This window comes from Calypte anna, chromosome 3 (genome assembly GCF_003957555.1).
Source record: "Calypte anna isolate BGI_N300 chromosome 3, bCalAnn1_v1.p, whole genome shotgun sequence".
NCBI classification, from domain to species: Eukaryota; Metazoa; Chordata; class Aves; order Apodiformes; family Trochilidae; genus Calypte; species Calypte anna.
The window spans coordinates 112,073,809-112,095,384 of NC_044246.1; the positions used below are offsets into that span (position 1 = coordinate 112,073,809).

At 50.7% G+C, this 21,576-nt stretch overlaps 1 protein-coding gene across 1 annotated transcript; it reads left to right on the top strand.

The window, feature by feature from the left end:
- The first annotated feature begins 6,159 nt into the window (after nucleotides 1-6,159).
- Nucleotides 6,160-19,058, top strand: CTSB (cathepsin B). Its single transcript, XM_030446978.1, has 10 exons — nucleotides 6,160-6,254; nucleotides 13,357-13,507; nucleotides 14,028-14,113; nucleotides 14,468-14,582; nucleotides 14,808-14,926; nucleotides 15,984-16,069; nucleotides 16,716-16,862; nucleotides 17,961-18,077; nucleotides 18,608-18,736; nucleotides 18,835-19,058. Exons 2-10 carry the CDS (start codon nucleotides 13,382-13,384, stop codon nucleotides 18,930-18,932), a joined length of 1,023 nt encoding a protein of 340 aa, XP_030302838.1. The 5' UTR covers nucleotides 6,160-6,254; nucleotides 13,357-13,381; the 3' UTR covers nucleotides 18,933-19,058.
- The last annotated feature ends 2,518 nt before the right edge of the window (nucleotides 19,059-21,576 follow it).

Below are 21,576 nucleotides of genomic sequence, written 5' to 3' on the forward strand. Positions count from 1 at the left end.
CTCCTGTCCAAGCTGCAGAGCCCCAGCTCCCTCAGCCTTTCCTCATCAGGAGATGTTCCACTCCCTTCATCATCTTTGTGGCTCTGGGCTGGAATCTCTCAAGCTTTCACTTTGGGAAAGCAACTTCACCATCTCACCGTGAAATATTTGTCATGATGAGAACAATAAACGACTGGAATAATCTCCCCAGGGATGGATTTCCCAAGATTGGACACTTCTCAGATTCAGCTGGACCAGGGTGCTGCGGGGCCATCTTGTCCAGATTGTGCTTTTGCCAAGAAAGGTTGGATCAGATGATCCTTGAGGTCCACAAGCTGCTCTTCTATGATTTTGTGACTCTATGATCTTCCCAATCCTGTTTTGGGAGGAAACTCTCCCAGGAATGTAGGAACAAGCCCCATCACCCAAGAGCCCAGGTACCCACCTTGCTAAGGTTATTGTCTTAGCCATGGCCAATCTCTGACCTTGCAGAGAAAGGGGAAATAGTTTAACCACCACCCCCCCCCAAAAAGAAAATAAAAATCAAACCATGGCCAGAGCTCTCCCTGTGAAGTCAGGATGACAAAGCTGCTTTTGATGGAAGTCACTGCTCATCCTGCTGAAGAGGGAAGGACACAAAAGAGGGGGTTTTGTTTTATCCACCCCCCTGTTCACCCCCACAGAAAAAAAAATGCTCTGGATGCAAATTTTCACAGCGTGTCTCAATGCCCCAGCTCCTCTCTCACTTCTTCTTTCTGGTGGATTTCCTTCCCACGGGGCCAGCCAGAGGTTTCTTTTTTGAAGCACAAGAACTGGCCCCATCCTTGGCTCTTACGCAAATCTGAGCTGGGGAGAGGGGGGACCAAGGGGAAGTCACCTCCTGCTTTCTTTCCATCACATGCTGGGACAGATGGACAGACAGCCAGACAGATTCAGCCAAGCAGTTTGAAAGCACAAACTCAGCAAATGATAGGGGGGAGGAGGTTGGGATCAGGTGAGCAAAGAGAGCAGCTGAGATCTGAGCACTCATCACCATTCTTGAATTTCCTGAAGGTTGGGGTCTAGTAGAAGCAAGAGAAGAGTCAGGAGTGGAGGAAGAAAGGGAAATGAGGCCACAGCAGCTGCCCCAAAGTGTCTGAACCTGCCTGGCACCTCCCATGGAAAGCACATGGGGATGGTTGCCAGGAGGTAAGGTGTTTCCCAAGAGGGACATCTTGGTCTGCCTGGCATCCTGCCAGCTACAAAAGCCCTGTCCAGCCCCACGGTGAAGTGAGGGCAGCACTGGAGAACTGGCCCAGTCCTAAGAGAAAAGAAAGAAGGTCCCTTGTTGGGGGACAGAGTTGATGGACAATGTTGCCATAGACTCAAAAATCAGTCAGTTGTGGGAATGAACCAAAAAAACCCCCCAAAACAAAAAAAAACCCCCAAACCCTAGAGCAACAACAACAACAACAACAACAAAAAAAAAACCAAACCACCACAAAAAAACCACAAAAAAACCCAACAAAAAGAACCAAAACAAAACAAAACCCAAACAAACAAACAAAAATCAAACCAAACAAAAACAAACAAGCAAATAAACAACAAAAAAATAAACAAAAAAAACACCCCAAAACAGTCCTGGGCTGCTGCACTTCTGGATCTGAGAGTATCACAGCCAAAACTTGCTGGCACAGCTGGCAAGAACAGTTTGGCCACACTGAGCCAAATGAGCAGCAATGTTCAGACCTGGATTATAGAATCAGGGAATCTGCTTTCCATTCTGCTTGGAAAAAACCTTGAAGATCATCAAGTCCAACCATCAGCCCAGCACTGCCAAGGCCACCACTGCCCCATGTGCCTCAGCACCACATCTCCAGGGATGGGGACACCACCAGTGACATGGGCAGCCTGGGCCAGGGCCTGACAACCCCTGCAGGGAAGAGTTTTTCCCTAATATCCAATCTAAACCTCCCCTGGTGCAACTTGAAGCTGTTTCCTCTTGGTTTCTCATTGCTACTTTTGAGAAGAGTCTGATTCCCACCTCACTCCCACCTCACTCAGGGAGTTGTAGGGCATGAGAAGGTCTCAGTCTCCTTTGCTCCAGGCTGAACACTCCCAGGTCCCTCATCAGATTTGTTCTCCAGACCCTTCCCCAGCTTTGTTGCCCTTCTCTGGACATGTCCCAGTCCCTTAATGTCCTTCTTGTCCTGAGGGGCCCAAAACTGACCCCAGGATTCAAGGTACAAAGGTCTGTCTACAAACCAGATGTAGGAAAATTTGGTTTTCTACCTCTTTTACATGCCAGCCATGAAGACAAACAGTTCCATCTTCTGAACACTTTGGTACCTCCTTGGCCATAGCATGGACTGAGATGATTGTGTTCACTTGAAGCCAAGGGAGGGCAGAGGAGAGAGATCAAACAAGGGAACCAAGGAGAGTTTCTCAACAGAAGATATGGATGGAAACTGCTGGTCCTGGTTAATTGAGGCAAGGATTTTGCCTGCAGTGTCCTGCAGCCCTCTTTATTCAAATCCCAGTCCTGGCAGTGATGGGAAGAAGCTGCTTTTTGCTTACACCACCAATTCCTGAGTCACCTCTGGCCAAAGTCATCTGCTTCCTCCTCAGCTTAGATAAATCACCAGACCCTGGGAGGTTGCACAACTGGAGTTCCCTGTTTGCAAGGAGCTGGAGTGCCCTGGTGCAAGGATTTGCAAGGAGCAGGGGGAGGGGATGCTGCAGAACCCTTCAGATCTAGGAGGGGTCTTCAGTCTCTTAAAAGGAATCATCTTTCCAAGGCAGGAGGAGTGCACAGGGGTAGGAGGACACCAAGACCCCCTCCTCCTTATTTCCACCTGCCTTGCTGCATGGATGGAAACCCAGGCTCAGTGTTAAACACCTCACTCTATGATTTAATTCTTGGTGTTCCAGCACCACCTCTCTCACCTCTTGAAAGCTTGGAGAGTGAGAAGTTGAACTCATGATCTCCCAGCTCCCATGGAGAGGTTAGGATTAGATTGGTGTTTATCCCTTCAGCTTCAATTTAACAGGCAGGGGTTTGGCTTTTTAAAATCCTGCTCATCAGTCACCCTGGGCAAGACATTTACCTCTGCAGCTGATCTGGCTGTAATGAGCTTTCTTCTCCCCACAGCCCCCAAAACCCAAGTAACGAGTTGCAGGTGATGTTCTGACCCTGCCAGGATGTGTAAGAGATGCAAGAAGCAAGAGATGGCTGGAAGGGTTTAAGCACAAGATGAACATCTGATCTGCCCTTTCAGATCTCTGAGGCAGCAGTTTTCTGTGGTGCAGATGAAACACCCAGATAGGTTGTTGGAAATGATGAGGGAGAGACACCTCGGCTGGCTGGTTCTCAATTTAAAGCAAGAAATTTAAAGCAAGCTCAGGAAATGTGGGGATAGAAAAATCTGCAGTGAGATGGGTTAAGAAGGGGCTGATTCTCAGTTTAAAGCAAGCTCAGGAAATGTGGGGACAGAAAAATCTGCAGTGAGATAGACTAAGAAGTGGCTGATTCTCAATGCAAAGCAAAAAATTTAAAGCAAGCTTAGATATAGATAAAGATAGAATAGATATAGATATAGATATAGATATAGATATAGATATAGATATAGATATAGATATAGATATAGATATAGATATAGATATAGATAAAGATAGAATAGATATAGATATAGATATAGATAGAAAAAAATCTTCAGTAGTGGCTGATTCTCAATTTAAAGCAACAAATTAAATTTAAAGCAAGCTCAGGAAACGTGGGGATAGAAAAATCTTCAGTGAGGTTGATTAAGAAGTGGCTGATTCTCAATTTAAAGCAAGAAATTTAAAGCAATCTTAGGAAATATGGGGATAGAAAAATCTTCAGTAGTGGCTGATTCTCAGTTTAAAGCAACAAATTTAAACAAATTTAAAGCAAGCTCTGGAAATGTGGAGTTAGAATAATCTGCAGTGAGATGGATTAAGAAGTGGCTCCATAACAGAGCCCAAAACGTGGTGGTCAATGGCTCAGAGTCCAGATGGAGACCCATAACTGGTGGAGTTCCCCAAGCATCAGTGCTGGGTCCAGTCCTGTTCAGCATCCTTATCAGTGACCTTCACGATGGGACAGATGGGGCTGGGAGCAGCCTGGGCTGTGGGAGGTGTCCCTGTCCATGCAGGGGGTTGGAACTGGATGAGCTTTAAGGTCCCTTCCAACCCAAACCAGTGTGGGATTCTTTAAGATGCTGGGAAAACCCAAGCACTGGGGATAACCCCTGCCAGCAGCATCCCCCACCATGCTGGTGGCACCAAGGAGCTGCTGAGGCAGATCCTATAAAGGGCAGGATAAAACTCCTTGTTTATTTGGTTTTCCCTGTGGTTTACGTCAACAAAACCTCCCAGGCAACAGGGAAAAAACCACAGAAATGGGAGAGTTATAAACAGAATGAAGAAATCCTGGGAGAGTCAGAGGGAGGGCGGGCAGGTTACAAGTGATTTATTTACTTTCTTATTTTTACTTTATTTGCCAAAGCATACAGGGCAACATAGCATGGAGCCTCACTCTTTGCTGGTTAAATATTATATATAAAGACAGACAATGGTCCAAGGGTCCTTACACTCCAGGTATTAAAGCATAAAGACACTTAAATGAAGCAAGAACAACTCCAGTTTTACTGCACAAATACTGGGGTATGCAGCCAAGCGTATTAAATATTATTTTTCTGCTGTTTTTTTTGTTTGTTTGTTTGTTTATCCCTTCACTAGGAAGCCTTCTAAACCAAAATCAATCTTTAAAATGTTAATGTGACCCCAAAATTCATAGAATTCATAGAATTGGCTGGGTTGGAAGGGACCTCAGAGATCATTGAGTGATCATCTATAAATGATTGCAGGGTAAAAAACCACCATATACTCACTGATTTCTAAGGAACATATAAAATAAACCTGACAAAAGGTAGAAAACAAATAAAAAATTATAGAAAATAAATATATGAAGAACAATTCCTACTTTATCCCCACCTTCTCCTAGGAAGAGGTGAGAAAGGAAGTAAATTGAGGGTCTCTGATGTAAAAGAGGAGCTTTAGAATCACTGTGGCTTGAAAGTGGCTCTTAAAATGACTTTTTGGTGCTGTTCACACTTCTGAAAAGTGGCCAAAACGAGGGGAAAAACATCACTTAACACAGTAAGAAGAGAGTAAAAACTTGCTGGACATTCTAGGTGAAAACTTGAAAGGATCCTGGGAGGATGGAGGCAGGGGATGGAGAGATGATGGAGCAGGCAGGATGGAGCTTGGTTGGAGGTGGGATGCAGGCAGGGATGGAGAGAAGAGAGTGGTGGGATGAAGGCAGGATGAAGATGGAAAGGTGGATGGGATGGAGACAGGCTGGAGGTGGGAAGCAGGAGGATGCAGGTGGGATTGAGGAGGTTGAGGAGGAAAATCAGATAGGGTGGAGGCAGGCTGGAGAAGGGGTGGAGACAGGATGAACAAAGGAAGCAGGAGGCACAGGGGTGGGATTGAGGAGGGATGGAGTGGTAATATAGGTGGGATTGAGGAGGCTGGAGAAGAAAACTGGCTGGGATGGAAGCAGGCTGGAGCGGGAATGCAGATAAACAGGAGGAGGGAATCAAGTGGTATCCACCCTCAGCAGGTGGGACTGAGGAAGGATAGAGGTGGGAATGAGGAAGGATGCAGGCAGTTTGGAGGAGGAAAACCAGACGGGATGGAGACAGGCTGGAGAAGGAATGCGGGTGGGATTGAGGAAGGGTGGAGGTGGAGTGCAGGTGGAATTCGTGATGGAGAGGCTGGAGAAGAAAATGATCAGGGAGGGAGACAAGCTGGGATGCAGGGATGCGGGCGGGATGGAAATGAGATGGCTGAGGGAAGCGGGTGGGATGCAGGTGAGACTGGGGGAGGATGGAGGAGGAGAAGGAGATGGGATGGAAGCAGGAGGGATGGAGGGACGGAGGGATGCAGGGATGGAAGGACGGAGGGATGCAGGGATGCAGAGATGCAGGGACGGAGGGATGGAGGGACGGAGGGATGCAGGGATGGAAGGACGGAGGGATGGAGGGATGCAGAGATGCAGGGATGGAGGGATGGAGGGACCGAGGGTCAGAGACAGGCAGAGAACAGGGAGGGAACAAGCAGAGGGCAGGCAGGAGGCGGGCAGCAGGCAGGATGCAGTCACGGGGGGGGCGGGCCGATCCCGGGATGACTCAGCCGCCGAGATCTGCCCCTTCCGAGGCCGCTCGGGAGATCGCGGGAGCGGAGGGGACCGTGCGGGGCTGTGCGGGGCGGTGAGTCTCGGCGAGTCTCGGCGGGCCGGGGATGCGGGGCTGGGGGGTAGGAGGTGAGGGAGGGGATGCTGAGCTGCACGGCGGGGCTTGGGGACACTGCTTAGGGCAGCAAAAGAGTCTCCTCTGTTTTCTAGCTGTGGGGTGGTTTTTTTGGGGGGGAGGGGGGGTGGGAGGGAGGTTGTTGGAAGTGAGAGCCCCTGGGATCCTCGTTCCGCTCAAAAAGCAGCAAATTTTCCTGCCCCTTCTTCCTGGCAGTGTCTCAGGTTAGGTTGGATGGGGCTTGGAGCAACCTGGGATGGTGGGAGGTGACCCTGGCCGTGGCAGGGGGGTTGAGAGGAAATCATCTATAAAGTCCTTTCCAACCCAAACCGGTCCGGAGTTCTCAGTGGCAAGGGAGGGGAGAGGACCCCGTTGTTTTCAGAAAGAAAACTGAAAAAAAGAAATAAAAATAAATAAATAAAACTTAAAAATTTAAAAAATGAAAAAAAAATAAAGAAAAAAGGAAAAAAAGGAAAAAACCAAACCCAACCCCAGCCCCCAGCCTTGCTGTCAGCTGAGGCTGAGGTTTGGCACCAGCTGAAGTGCTTTTGGGAACATCTCGTGATGCACGGGCCAGCTCCGGGCTGGCACCAGAACCGTGGCTTGAAGATGGCTCTGGCTGAAAGCTGCCTCACGTCTGTCCGGGCTGCAGAGTAAATTTGTCACCCCATGCATTCAGCTCTGGGGGGTGATCCGGCAAAAATCGTTTCCTTCTCCTCTTCACCTCCGGGTTGCAAAACTGAGGGTGAAGGGAAAGGTTTTGTGGGTGGCTGAGGGCTTGTGAGAGAGTCTGGTTTAGAGATTGGAGTGAAAAAGCAATCAGTGCAGCTCCATTTGGGAGGAATCTTGAACTTCCCTGTGCAAGCAGAAGAGGGGAGCACCACAAATGATCTCCGTGGGGTGTTTATTTTGCCAGGTATCCAACCTGGGCTAATGGTTTGGCTTTGCTGGAAAGGGACGAGGGGTTGGGGAAGAGTGGTTTCTCCTTGTGTTTTTAGATGTATCTATTTTTTAAGACCAAAAAGAAAATAAATCAAGCTTTGATAATGATGTGATGAAACCACCAGGCCCAGGAGGGGCCACCAAGGTGACACAGCAAGCTGAGCTGGATGCCTTCCTGCATACTCCTGTTTTCTTGTGGCTCAGAGTCATGCACAAACACTGGGGGAGAGAACAAAGGGCAAAGCTCAAAGGGTTGGAGGAGGACACATGAGTTGGGAAGCTCTCAGCCAGGAGGGGTGGGACAGCTTTTATCTTCTTCAAAGCTTGAGAAAAGGGTGGAGAGCTGCCTCTGTCTGTGCCTGGGGGGGGTTGGCCCAGACAGTGGAGGAGGTGAGAGATGCTTGAGGGCGGTGAGGTTGTCTCATGGCTTGAGCTGCCTCCCCTGAGTCATGGGAGTTGGGTTTGGAATAGCCTGTTTTGGGGGTTTTTGTGGATTGTGCTGAGAAATAGCTGGTTAAACAGGGCTCTGTGGGCTTTGGTTTCTGCCTGGTGTGGAGAAGAGCTTGGTGAAAGGGCTCTGCAGAGGGGTTTGCTCATCTGGACACTGTGTGCATCTCCCTGGGAGGAGGCTGTGGGACCCTGCTGATGGGTGGCATAATGTGATCCAAAGAGTTGGAGCTCATTTCCCTGGGAAAGCAGGCAGGGAAGTGCCTCTGGCTCCAAAATCTCCTGGTAGGGAAGGATGGAGAAGGCACCAGGGTGATGTCAGCTCCATCCCTCCTCCCTGCCTTGCAGAGGGACTGCATGTGGGTGGTGCAGCATCCCCAGCAGCCATCTTGCTTCGGATGCTCCCTTCCCTTGCATGCTGCAGCTGCTCTGAGCAGCTCCTGAACATTCAGTTTCAGCCTTTGCTGGCTGAGAAATGCAAGAGCTGCACCCAGGTGGCCCAGATTTTCTCTTTTTAAGCAACCAGCTGGCTGAACAGTGAGAGTCCTGCCTAAGGGCAGGTGTGCTGGTGGGTAGAAGCTTTCTGGAGTTATTTCTTCCTCATTCTTCAAGAAATTGTATTACCAGCTCACTGGGCAGGGGGCTTGTCCTCAGCACTCAGGTCTGCAGCCCAAGGAGCAGCTTTAGGGGAATCTTTGCAAGCCCCTAACATCCTCATGCCACCTGGAGAGGTTGCTGCTGTGTCTTCAGAAGTCCACCAGCTGAGCTCTGCTTCTGGTTTTCAGCTGATGGGCTGTGGTGGCATGTGACCTGCAAAACCAACCTTAACCAAGGTGATCCTGAAGCTGTGAGGTGACCTCCAAGAGAGCTGGGGCTTGCAAAGACCTCTCTGAATGCATTGCAGAGTGACCTGCCTTAGTTCTGGTCCTGTTCTGGCCAGGGGGATTGGACTCAATGATCTCAGAGGTCCCTTCCAACCTCTGACGTTCTAGGAAAGGAGAAAGGATCTCCAGGGGTTTTTGGAGAAACTCCTGGCTTCAGGAGATCACAAAATGGGTTTGGGCTGGAAGGGACCTTTCAAGAAGTAAAAATGGGTGCAGCAGTTGTTACACAAGTTCGGTTTGGGTGCTGCTCTTTTGGGAGTGGTTCAAGCAGCTTTTTTTTTTTTTTTCCAAGCTTTTTTTTTAAAGGGGCTTTTAGGCAGAGGGAAGCCTGTGGGGAGGAGATAGTGGTGGTGGTGGGGAAGCACAGGAGTGATAACACAAGAAGCATCTCACTGCACCGTGTTGGTGAGGAGAGGGGAGTGATGGTGGAGAGCAGCAGCTTCTGCATCTTACCATGGCCAGGCTGCCACAGGGGTTGGGGGGTGTGTGTGTGTCTGGCCACAGGGGCTGGTGTGTGTGTGTGTGTGTGTCTGGCCACAGGGGTTGGTGTGTGTGTGTGTGTCTCTGGCTGCATGTGACTCACTGTCAGCAGAAATTCATCCTGAGTCCTTTGCCTTGGCTCTCTGCTTGCAGATCTGGAGGACACAGTGCACTTGATAAAGTCATGGGGGAGAGTGGGGTGGGTAAGGAGGGAGAAGTCACATGAGATCAAGGAGGGAGAACTTCTCTCTGAGAGGGCTCCTTGGAGAACTTGGAGCACTTTCCAGTGCCTGAAGGGGCTCCAGGAAAGCTGGGGAGGGAGTTTGGACAAGGGCGTGGAGGGATGGGATGAGGGGGAAGGGTTTCCAACTGCAAGAGGGGAGATTCAGCTGTGATGTTGGGAAGAAATGCTTTGATGGAGGGTGGTGAGACCCTGGTCCAGGTTTCCCAGAGAAGCTGTGGCTGCCCCATCCCTGGCAGTGTCTCAGCCCAGGTTGGATGGGGCTTGGAGCACCCTGGGCTGTGGGAGGTGTCCCTGACCATGCAGGGGGTTGGAACTGGATGAGCTTTAAGGTCTCTTCCAACCCAAACCATTCTGTGATTCTATGATTTCCCCTTCCTTCTCCAGCCAGGTTTTGGGGTACTCTGTGCCATCCAGCTGAGTGTAGCAGCTCCCCCACCAAAACTTCAAGCCCATGGGAGACTTGATAGACTCACAGAATGGTTTGGGTGGGTAGGACCCTTTACAGGCCATCTTGTCCACCTCCCCTGCAGTAATCAGGGACATCTTCCACCAGATCAGGTTGATCTAAGCACTGTGTGATCTGACCTGGAATGTTTCCAGGGCATTTCCCACCTCTCTGGGCAACCTGGGCCATTGTCTCACCACCCTCAATGTAAAAAATTTCCTCCTAATATCATATCCAGCCTAAATCTTCCCTCTTTTTACTTTAAAACACCACCCCTTGTCCTTTCCCTAGAGGCCTTGCTAAAACCCCTGTCCCGTGCCATCAAGGATTTCCTCTTTATTCTCCACCCAGTTCTTGGGATAATCCTTTCCCAACTGAGAGGAGGATCAGCATCCTCCAAAACAAGAAACCCAAAACCTCATGCCCGTGGGAGACTTGGCAAGAGGTTGGCTTGCTGAAAGGACCGACTGGCTCCCAGCTATTTGGGTTGCAGTTTCCCTGCTGGTTTGCTGGCCCTGGGCCACCTCTTGCAGCAAAGCTTAAAGTTGGAGAGCTTGTTAAGGAGGCAAAGGGTCTGGGATCTTTTTTCAGTTTGGTTTCAGGTTGCCTGGAGCTGGTGTGGGCTGGTAAGCTGAGGATGTGAGGTCTCCTGTGGCTGTCCATCAGGAGCTGGGTGCGAGCAGGCAGACGGCCACGGGAGGGTTTCAGGATGTCAGCAAATTTCCAAGCATCCTGCTGGAAACAAAAGGAGATCAGGTGACTTCTGGCCTCAAAAATACCTCTTTTCTGTGCTACAGAAAGTATTAATGTTCACTGCAGGAAGCACGGGGTGGGGGTAGGTTTATTTTATTATTTATTCGTTTATTTTGAGTGATAGGATGAGAGGTAATGGGTTCCAATTGCACCAGGTTGGAGATGAGGAAAATTTCTTCACTTGAAGAGTAATAAAGCATTGGAAAAGGTTGCCCAGGGAGGTGGTGGAGTCACCATCCCTGGGGGTGTTCAAAAAACAAATACATGTGGCACTTTGGGAGATTTAGTGGTGTGGGACTGAGGGTTGGACTCAGTGATCTTGAAGGTCCTTTCCAACCAGGATGATTCTATGGTTCTGTGGTTCTGCTCATCCAATCTTCTGATCCCAGGTGCTGGTAGTGGAGTGGATGACTGCTCCCTACCTGTCCCCATGTCATTGCAGGCAGTGGGACAAGCAGCTGGTAAGGGCAAGAGAGGGGATGAGCTGACTCCAGTGCTGACCAGGGAGCAGGGCTTCTCTTGGGGGCTGGGTCAGGAACAGGATGGGTCACCATGGCCTGTGCTGGTTCTGGTTCATTAATGGCTCTGTAAGGTTGTGTTCCTCCTTTGTGCTGGGACATCAAGGCTGTGACCAAGGGAAGAGTTGGAGCTAGGGGAGCTTTTGCTCCTGGTGAGAAGGGAGATGCTAAGCTGGGTTAATTTAAGGTCCTCTGTGACTCCTCCAGCACCTGTGGTATGAAAGGACTCCTGGAGATCCTCAGGCCAAATTCTTGCTTATGGGATGAAAACTGCCACTAGAGAGTGCTCCCTAGGGCCTTATTTGATGGAATTCTGGACATGCCCATGTAGGGAAATGACCCTTCTGGGCCTGAAAGAGGTGAGATCTGGGGGCAGAAGGCCACATGTGCTGCTTGAACTCAACAAGTTTTGGGCTGAGCATCCTGCTGAATGCTTGGAAGAGAAATCGATAAATGGTGAAAGGAAGAAGGGGGAGGAAGAAAAAAAAAACCCTTTATGCAATTAGCTGCAGTTTTCTGGGCTTTGTGGTTGGTGGAAAGTAGGACAGCCTTGCTGGGTTTTCTCTGGCAAGGCTGAATTTGGCTTTGAGTGGGTGGAGGCAGCCAGGATGGAAATGCCCATGTGAGTCCCTGCTCAGCAAGCTTTGCTGCTGCAGGGCTGGAGAGCTGCTGGCAGGAGCTGTCTCTCCATCCTCCTCAGGGGTATTTGCCTGGGAAATCTTCAGCCCAGGCTTCCAAAGCTGATGATACCTTCTAGGTGAGGAGGAAAACCAGCTGTGTCCTGGGCTGCATCAGCAGCAGCGTGAGCTGCAAGTCAAGGGAGAAGGGATTCTCCTCCTCTGCTCTGGTGAGATGTCACCTCAAGCACTGTGCCTGGTTCTGAAGCCACCAACAGACTTGGAACTGTTGGAGAGAGTCCAGAGGAGGCCACAAAGATAATCAGAGGGCTGAAGCCAGGCTGATAGAGTTGGGATTCTTCAGCCTAGAGAAAAAAAGGCTCCGGGGAGACCTTAGAGCATCTTCCAGTGCCTAAAGGGGCTCCAGGAAAACTGGAGGACTTAAGACAAGGGCCTGGTGGAATGGGATGAGGGAGAATGGTTTCAAGCAGAAAGAAGGGAGATTGAGATGAGATCTTGGGAAGAAATCCTTTGTTGAGAAGGTGCTGAGCCCCTGGCCCAGGTTTCCCAGAGAAGCTGTGGCTGCCCCATCCCTGGCAGTGTCTCTCCCCAGGTTGGATGGGGCTTGGAGCACCCTGGGCTGTGGGAGGTGTCCCTGCCCATGCAGGGGGGTTGGAACTGGATGAGCTTTGAGATCACTTCCAACCCAAACCAGTCTGGGATTCTGTGAATTGGAGCCTAAATAGCTCTGCTGTTCAGGCTGCTGTTCTGTATCTGAGGTCTTGGGTCACTCACTGGCATCAAAGCTCCTCAGGGTGCTCGTGGCATTGGTGGAAGAGGAGCTGGGAGGTTTTGGAGAAGGAAAAAGGTTTCCTGCTATGTTTGCAGAGGTCAAGCAGACCTCTGGTGGGCTCTCTGTGTGAATGGGAACATGGAGCACATGGTAGGTGGTAGAGCTGGGGTTTGAATTGCAATAGGTTCAGGGGGACAGGAGAGCAGAGAAACCATCAAGCACTGGAGCATCTTTGGCTGGGTGGTGCTTGTGTGGCTCTTGTCATGCTCCTGTATTTCCCCTGCCTCTCTGTCCCCCGAATTGGGACTTTCCTGGTGTCTTGTGGCAAGGGAGGTGGCTTTGCAGCCACCCTGGTGAAAAGCCCCAAGGGGGGTGAGCAGAGGCAGCTCTCATGTGCACGGTCATGGGGTCCCTGTCATGGGGTTGTGACCCGAGTCATGGTCCCCAGGGCAATGGGCTGACAAAAAGGAGACCTTAAAGCCCAAAAATGTGATCTGGAGGGATGATCTTCAAAGGGCAGAGCACTGCAAGTCCCTGGGGCTCCAACCCTGCCTGCAGTTTGCCACCGTGGTGGGAATCACCTCCTTCTTCTCCTCATCCTTCTTCTCCAGCATTGTGGACTTAAACACAGCTTTTAATACCCTCCAAATCCCTTGGATCTACTTCAGAAGATTATTTTTTTTTTAGTTCCTGCTGCTTCTAATCATGCAGTGGTCAACAAACAGTGTTGCTTTGTCTGGGTTCTTCTGAGGAGAGAGGTTGAGGCTGCTCCTGCGTCTCTTCTGACCTTTGGAATAAGTTGGGATTGGGAAGGACTTCCCACAGCCACGTGTTTTGCCCTCCCACGTGCTGCTGTGGTGGTTGTCCTTTTGCCAAGCCCTCACTCGTGGTCCAAGCCAACCTTGGGAAGGTTCTCAATGATGTCCAACTCTGCCTGCAGGTGCAGTGTCCTGTTCTGAGCCAAGATGTGGCCATCCCTGTCCATCCTCTGTGTCCTGGTGGCCTTTGCCAATGCTCGCAGCATTCCATACTACCCTCCTCTCTCCAATGACTTGGTCAACCACATAAACAAGCTCAACACCACCTGGAAGGTGAGTACCAGGTTGTTTTGGGGTTTTTTTTTTTGATACATTGCTCAATAGTCTGGCTGTGGGACTTAATAGCTGAGGTTTGGGTGTCTCACCATGGTGGTTGGATCAAACCAGGCCTTGGTCCCCATTGACTTCTCCAGTGAGATGATGCTCTCAAGGTAACAGCAAGTGGAGTTTCTCCTCTTGGGAGCAGAGCACTGATGACTTTGTAGAGTAGGAAACTCTGTGGAAGGATGGAAAGAAGCAGGAGGTGTCAAGCTGTGCTGGTGACCTGTCCAAAGCTTTCTTAGCCAGGGTGCTGTGGCCAAGCCTAAAGTTGGACCTTAGTTTACTGGTCATGATGCAGCAACCCTGGAAGAAGCTGTGTTCTTTGTCTAGAGGTATTTTGGCTCTTGGTCCCTGGGTTTTACAGCAAGTGTCAGACACTGGTTGGGTTTGAGGGAGATCTGGAGAACCAGGCTGGTCCCAGCACTTGGTGGCTGTGAAGAATTATGTCCCATTTCTCTGTGTCTCTTCCCAGGCAGGGCACAACTTCCACAATGCTGACATGAGTTATGTGAAGAAGCTCTGTGGCACCTTCCTGGGTGGACCCAAGCTTCCTGAGAGGTGAGTGATGGGACAAGAAGGTGGGGACCCTGTAGAAGGTTGTGTGTCTGGAGCAGGTGGGTGGACACTGTGCATGGAGTTAGTCACAGAAGCATTCATGGGACAAATGTCCACCCTCTGCAGTGCCAGATACTTGACCAGTCATGTAATTTGTACAGCTGGGAACTTAAAACACTGGAAGGAGCTGCTGGCCTGGTCTCAGGACTTCAGAAGTAATCATTCTCCTTCATTAAGCAACCAACAAGAGCACTCTGGGTTCTCCAGGACACCTCCAGAGGAGCTTGGGGAGTCCTGTGCACCCAGTCCTGTCACACTGGTTTTCCTATAACTGGACTTTCTTCTTCTCACTTGCAGGGTAGAATTTGCTGCAGACATGGAGCTGCCCGACAGCTTTGACTCCCGGACAGCATGGCCAAACTGTCCCACCATCAATGAGATAAGGGACCAGGGCTCTTGTGGCTCTTGCTGGGTAAGACCTTGGGCCATTTAAGGTCATTTTGCTACAGTTTGGTGCTCAACTGCATAGATGGGGGGGACACATGGTGTCCCCTGCAGCATCTGAGCTTCTTGGAGGGTGGGCTTCTTCTAGCCAGGCTTCATGCTTGCTGTGCTCATTGCCAGGAGGTTGCCTGGTTTCTCTCCCCCTGGCCAGCTCTAGGCGGTCATCTCATGGGCTTTTTGGGTCTGCCCGCAGGCTTTTGGTGCTGTAGAAGCGATTTCAGACAGAATCTGTGTCCACAGCAACGCCCAGGTGAGCGTGGAGGTCTCGGCAGAGGACCTGCTGTCGTGCTGTGGCTTCGAGTGTGGCATGGGGTGAGCTGCTCTTGGTCCTTGGGAAGTTAAAAAGTGGGTGGGAGGAGAAAGGACACGACCTGAAGATGCTGATCCTTTTCAGCCCTGTCCTCCTAACAAGCAGGGGGTTTGTTCTGGAGATCCTGGAGTTAGGTGGGAACAGAGAGGGGACTGCATGTGGAAGCCCCATTGGGGCCACATTCTGCCTCCAGCAGTAGCTGGGTGATGGTGGATGGTGCAGGGAGGACCAGCACCCAGTGATGCTTTCCCATACTGAGTTGGCTCTTCTAATAGCCCCAAAGTTGTTTTTTTTGGGTTTTTTTTGCAATTGCTGAGAGCAGGGTGGGGAGCTGGGTCTCCAAGTTGTGTGACTTCTGCTGCTCCTGGAGGCACAGGTTGGCCAGGGACCTGGTCAAGAGGTAACTCTGCTCTGGCATTTGGAGGCATGGGTGCTCTTAGGTCCTTCTTAGGGCCACAAAGATGAACAGAGGTCTGGAGCAGCTCTGCTCTGGAGCCAGGCTGAGAGGGTTAGGGTGGCTCAGCCTGCAGAAGGCTCCAGGGAGACCTTAGAGCACCTTCCAGTGCCTGAAGGGCTACAGAAAAGCTGAGGAGAGATTTTTACAAGGGCCTGGAGTGATAGGGGAAAGGGGAAGGTTTCAAGCTGCAAGAAGGGAGATTGAGATGAGATCTTGGGAAGAAATTCTTTGCTGTGAAGGTGGTGAAACTGTGGCCCAGGTTTCCCAAGGAAGCTGTGGCTGCCCCATCCCTGGCAGTGTCTCAGCCCAGGTTGGATGGGGCTTGGAGCACCCTGGGCTGGTGGAAGATGTCCTTGTTCATGGCAGGGGGGTTGGAACTGGATGAGCTTTAAGGACCCTCCCAACCCAAACCAGTCTCTTGCCCTAAGAGTTTGGTGTCTTGAGGTCTGGAAATTCTGGGAAAGGCAGGGACAGATTTGAAAAGGATGAAGATGCAGGAGGCTTCTCATCAACCATCCCAAGCTGGGTCTGAGTCCCCTTCCTCCCTCAGAAGAGGATGGCTCTGAGCAGGCTGGAGCTGGAACTGCTGCTTCTTTCTCCAGGTGCAATGGTGGTTACCCCTCTGGTGCCTGGAGGTACTGGACAGAGAGGGGCCTCGTGTCTGGTGGTCTCTATGACTCCCATGTGGGTAAGTCCTGGCTGATACTCTTGTGGATGCAGAGGAGCATCTCTGCTTGGTTATAGGGTCAGGGTGCTTCTCTTCTGGTCTCCATCCTTGTGGCTGCTCCCTCCTCAAGCACCTCTGCCAGCCCAGCTGGCTGCTCCTGTCCCCATGGCTCTTCCTGGGGTCCCCCCAAGCAGCACCCAGTGGCAGGAGACCCATTCAGAAAAGGAGCACAGTAGCCTTATTTAACAACCCCACAAGGCTCCTGCTTCCATCACAGGAATGAATCAGGCTGTGAGTTTTTTCTTGGACCAGTCCACCACACTTTGGGGTGAGGACAGGACTCTTACTGACACGTTTCCTTCCCCCTCCAAAAAAAAAAAAAAAAAGCAATTATAGAGTGGAATCTTCTACTTCTTGCAAGTCTGGCCATGAGTTGGTTCATATTTCCATCTTTTCCATCACTTTGTCAAGAGGGGGGAGGTGGTGGGAAGTTGGTCCAGAAGGAAACCTGTTGGTGCTCCCCTGGCAGTGCCAGGTCTGCTCTATGGAGTTTCTGGCTCACAAAGCCCTTTCTTGGGGCTTCTGCTGCCTCCTCCAGAGGGGCTGTTGGGGACAGGGAGGGGGGGTGAGGACAACCAGTTGATGCTGCTGCCTCTGTCCTTCCCAGGCTGCCGTCCCTACTCCATCCCACCCTGTGAGCATCACGTCAATGGCTCTCGGCCACCTTGCACTGGGGAGGGGGGAGAGACCCCCAGGTGCAGCAGGCGCTGTGAAGCAGGTTACTCCCCTTCCTACAAGGAGGACAAGCACTATGGTAAGGGGAGGTGGTTGGTTTGTTTTGGTTTTTTTGTTTTTTTCAACATCTGTTTTTTTCCTATCCTTGGGATAGACGGAGCAAACATCAGCCTGGCAGATGAAGTTGTGGTTGCTGAGAGGAAGGCAAGATGGGGGGAGGGGAATTGATAGGAATTCTTCTGGGGGTTGAAGAGCATGATGGTGAGAGCCCTGTGGGTGTCAAAGCCACCTCCAAAATTTTGACTGTGAGGGTGAGGAAACACTGGTCCAGGATGCCCAGAGAAGCTGTGGCTGCCCCATCCCTGGCAGTGTCTCAGCCAAGGTTGGATGGGGCTTGGAGCACCCTGGGCTGGGGGAGGTGTCCCTGACCATGCAGGGGGTTGGAACTGGATGAGCTTTAAGGTCCCTTCCAACCCCAACCATTCTGTGATTCCATGATTCTATGAATTGGGAATGTTTAGTTTGGAGAAGAGAAGGCTGAGAGGAGACCTTATTGCTCTCTACAGTTCCTGCAAGGAGGTGGTTTAACTCTTGAAGAGGGGAGATTTAGGTTGGACATTAGGAAGAAATGATTTAATTTGAGGGTGCTGAGCCCCTGGCCCAGGTTTCCCAGAGGAATTGTGGCTGCCCCATGCCTGGCAGTGTCTCAGCCCAGGTTGGATGGGGCTTGGAGCACCCTGGGCTGTGGGAGGTGTCCCTGCCCATGCAGGGGGTTGGAACTGGATGATGTTTAAGATGCCTTCCAACCCAACCCATTCTATGATTCTTACTCCTGGGTGGTTTCTAGACATGTAGGGTAGTGCAGCTGCTTCCTGGAGATTTGTCTAAGCCTCAAGGTATTTGGGTAGTTTTGGTAATGAGGATGTACTTCCCACCAAAGCTGTCTGGAATAGATCTTTGGTTATGGAACAGGATTGGGTTAAATCATTCCCTCTGGAAGAGGGATGGTTGGAGCCCACTTCTGTAGGTTGTGTCAGTGCCTCTGGAGCAGCTGGGGTTGAATTTAACCTCAAAGTGGAGAAGGCTTCATGCTGGGCCATGCTGAGCAGGCTCTGTCCAGCTGTCCCAAGACCTGCAGCCTGATGATGCCATAGTAATGGTGGGATTTTTTTTCCAGGCTTCACATCCTATGGTGTCCCTCGCAGTGAGAAGGAAATCATGGCTGAGATCTACAAGAATGGCCCAGTGGAAGGAGCCTTTATTGTCTATGAGGATTTCCTGATGTACAAGTCTGGTGAGCATCAGCACTGAGGTTTTAGGAAGCCCTGTTCCCTACTTCATCCATAGGGTCTGTCTTGTGTGGCCTTTGTCCTTCTACTCAAGTCTGAAAGGACAACTCCAGTTCATTATTTCATGAGTGTGAGTAGATACCATCTCCTGTGTCCATTGGGTTATAGCAAGGGGAAAAGAGGGGCTCTGTGTGGAGGCCCTAACAGAGAGGTCCTGGAATTAGAGCTGAAAACAACATCTAGGACTTGAGGTGAAATCCTAGGGCAGATGTCTCTTCCATATGTGCGTCCCAGTTCCCTGTTCTGAACTTCTTGGGATGTGCCACCCTGAGGACCCTTTGCTGAGTATCCCTGGGTGTCCCACATCCTATCACCAGACTCTCCACGAAGCTTTCAAGTTTCTGTTTAACCAGAAAACCTTCTCAGCTGCTCCCTGGGCTTTGCTGGAGATGTCTCCCAAGCTGGCAGTGGTCTGAGGTGTTGGGGGGGGGAAGGATGTGGCCCCCATTGACATCTCCCTTTTGTTGTCTTCTAGGTGTCTACCAGCACGTGTCTGGAGAGCAGGTTGGTGGCCACGCCATCCGGCTCCTGGGCTGGGGGGTTGACAATGACACTCCTTACTGGCTGGCTGCCAACTCCTGGAACACAGACTGGGGGGACAATGGTGAGAGACCACCCACGGGTGACAGGGGAACCCCCTCTCTCTGGGTCTCCTGGGCGTCGTGGGGAGGTTGACTTTTTCTCCTCTTGGTGTGTTTCCAGGCTTCTTCAAAATCCTCCGAGGAGAAGACCACTGTGGCATCGAGTCTGAGGTCGTGGCTGGCATCCCCAGGCCAGAGCAGTACTGGAAGAAGATGTAACCGTGACCAAACCACAAATTCTCCCAAGTCCCTGAAGCTTTTAACTGATAGTGGGTTGGGTGGAGAGCCCCTTCCTTCTAAGAGACTGTAGTTGAGGTTACTTTATTAAAGCTTTTTATCTTTTTTTTTTTTTTTTTTTTTTTTTTTTTTTTTTTTTTTTTTTTTTGGGTTTTTTTGGGTTTGGGTTTTGTTTTTTTTTTGGGTGGGGGGGTTTTTGGTTTTTTGGGGTTTTTTTTTCAGTCCTATGTTGGAGCTGGGGGTGGAGTTGCTCTCTGCAAGCCCTCTGCTCCTGCTGGGTCACAGCTCTGGGACCTTCCCTGCTCAAAGGACTGCTGGAGAGCTGGCTGACAGCTTGCACCCTGGTATTTGGTTAGCCTGGACCCCTTCCAGCCCAGTCTGTTTACTGGGAAGCAGTAGCTTTGTGCTGGGACAATGGGACTTGGTAGGGCAGCGGAGATGGACCCTGCTGGGAAAGCCATGGGGTGGGTGTGATTTGGGCACCTCTGGCTGGGTCACTCTGGCTCTTAGCACCCCAAATGAGCAAGGTACATTAGGGTGGGCCTTGAATTGACTAAATTTGGACCTATTAATGACAAAATGCTGCCCAGCTTGATGTGGGGCTGGCTCTGGGTAAAGTCCCTCCTGCCTGCACCAAGTCCTCTATGCATGGCTTGCTCTGCTCCATCCACTTTTATTGTTAAACCACTTGGTCCTTAGATGTTTGGTTGGTTGGGTTGTTTTTTGTTTTTTTTTTGTTTTTCTTTTCTGCTGTAATTTGGGGTTATTGAGCCTAAGGAAGGGCTTGGCTGGAGCTCCCATGAGCCATCCATCAAATGTCCTGCCAAGCACCTGGAAGCAGATGGGAAGGAGCAAAACCACTTCTCCACCATGGCTGGGCAGCTTGGGTGGTGCCTTGGCAAAGGTTCCTTGGCATCCCAAATTGCTGAGGTGCTTGGGGGCTGCAGGTGCTGAGCAGAAACCAGGGATGTTGCTGCAGGAAGCTCATGCAGATGGCTTGGAAGTATCTCACTAACTTGGCCAGAACTGAAGCTTTTCATTTTGGAGCCACAGGTGTTAAGAAGAACCTTATTTTTGTTACCAGGGGAGGTGTAATAGGTGTGTAGGAGGAATCATGGGATTTACCAACACTAATATAGTGGAAGAGCTTTTGTTGTTCTTTTTTTTTTTTTTTTAATTTTAAAGCACAAAGTTATCTTGCTGAGCTGAGGCTGAAGCAGATTCTCCCTTGCATTGCACTGTAGCCCCTCACCTCTGCTTCCTCAGCCAGAGCTGGGGGGGTTCTGTGTGATTGGAACAACTCTGCCAATAAATGATTTCTCCAATCTCCTCTCTCCTGGCCCTTGGTTGCTTCTCCTTGACTTCAAACCACCTCCAGCTCTTCTGTTGTTGCATTGTGGAAGGCAGGTGAGACCCTTTCTGTCTTCATGCAAGTGGGCTCAGTCCCAACCTTCTCCTCTGTCCATACTGATGGGATTGTGATTTGTCTCCTGGGCATTCCCTGCTGATGGTGGGAAAGGTACCTCAACAAGGATCAGGATTGCTCCCAGCATCTCTGTATGCTGGCACAGAGGGTGCACCAAGCACTGGAGAGCATGGCTGGAGCCATCACCACCCCTGCAGTGCAGGGCCCATGGAAATTTAATTTCTTGACCTTCAGCTGTCTCTCACCCAAGTAAAATTTCTTCCTTTGTGTCTGACAGCAAAGGCTTTACAGTGAAAAAGAGAAAGATCCTGACAGGATTAAGTCCTGTAAGGAGAGGAGATCAGGCCAAGCTGTTTGTGTGAATTTACTTAAAACTTGTAATATACATTAATGAATTTGTATTTCTTGCTCTGACACATGCTCATGGGATTTTGAGGTGGGCCCATGCAAACCACGTGAATTCCAACAAACCTGAGAGCAAAGGGTCTGGGGCAGGGGCTGGGGGGATTCCAAGCACAAATCCAAGCTGGGAGAATGGATGGATGAGTGACCCCAAGGAGGACTTGGGGATGTTTGGTGAGGAGAAGCTCCAGGTAAAGCAGCAACCTGTGCTGGCAGCCCAGAAATCAATCATGTCCTGGGCTGCGTCACCAGCAGGGTAAGGGATTGTCCCCCTCTACTCTCAGGAGACCCCTCTGCAGGGCTGGGGTCCCCAAAACAAGATGAACACAGAGCTGTGATTCCAGGGGAGGTCACAAAGACGATCGAAGGGAGCCCTTCTGCTCTGGAGCCAGGCTGAGAGAGCTGGGGTTGTTCAGCCTGGAGAAGGCTCCAGGGAGACCTTAGAGCATCTTTCAGCACATCAGTGTGCTACAGGAAAGCTGAGGAACAAGGGCATGGAGTGAAAGGACAAGAGGTAATGGCTTTAAACTGGAAGAGGAAGATTTAGGTCAGACATTAGGAGGAAAAATCTGTGAGGGTGCTGAGCCCCTGGCCCAGGTTTCCCAGAGAAGCTGTGGCTGCCCCATCCCTGGCAGTGTCTCAGCCCAGGTTGGATGGGGCTTGGAGCACCCTGGGCTGTGGGAGGTGTCCCTGACCATGCAGGGGGGTTAGAACTAGAAGGTCTCTTTCAACTCAAACTGATGGAAGCATCTGGATTTCAAGTGAGTAACTTGTGTCCTGGTGAGGAATTACAGCTGT

Coding starts and splice junctions, on each gene's coding strand:
- CTSB (XM_030446978.1), top strand. CDS start 13,382: ATGTGGCCATCCCTGTCCATCCTCTGTGTCCTGGTGGCCTTTGCCAAT. Junction 14,114..14,467: donor GGACCCAAGCTTCCTGAGAG/GTGAGTGATGGG, acceptor TCTCACTTGCAG/GGTAGAATTTGCTGCAGACA. Junction 16,863..17,960: donor CAAGGAGGACAAGCACTATG/GTAAGGGGAGGT, acceptor TTTTTTTTCCAG/GCTTCACATCCTATGGTGTC.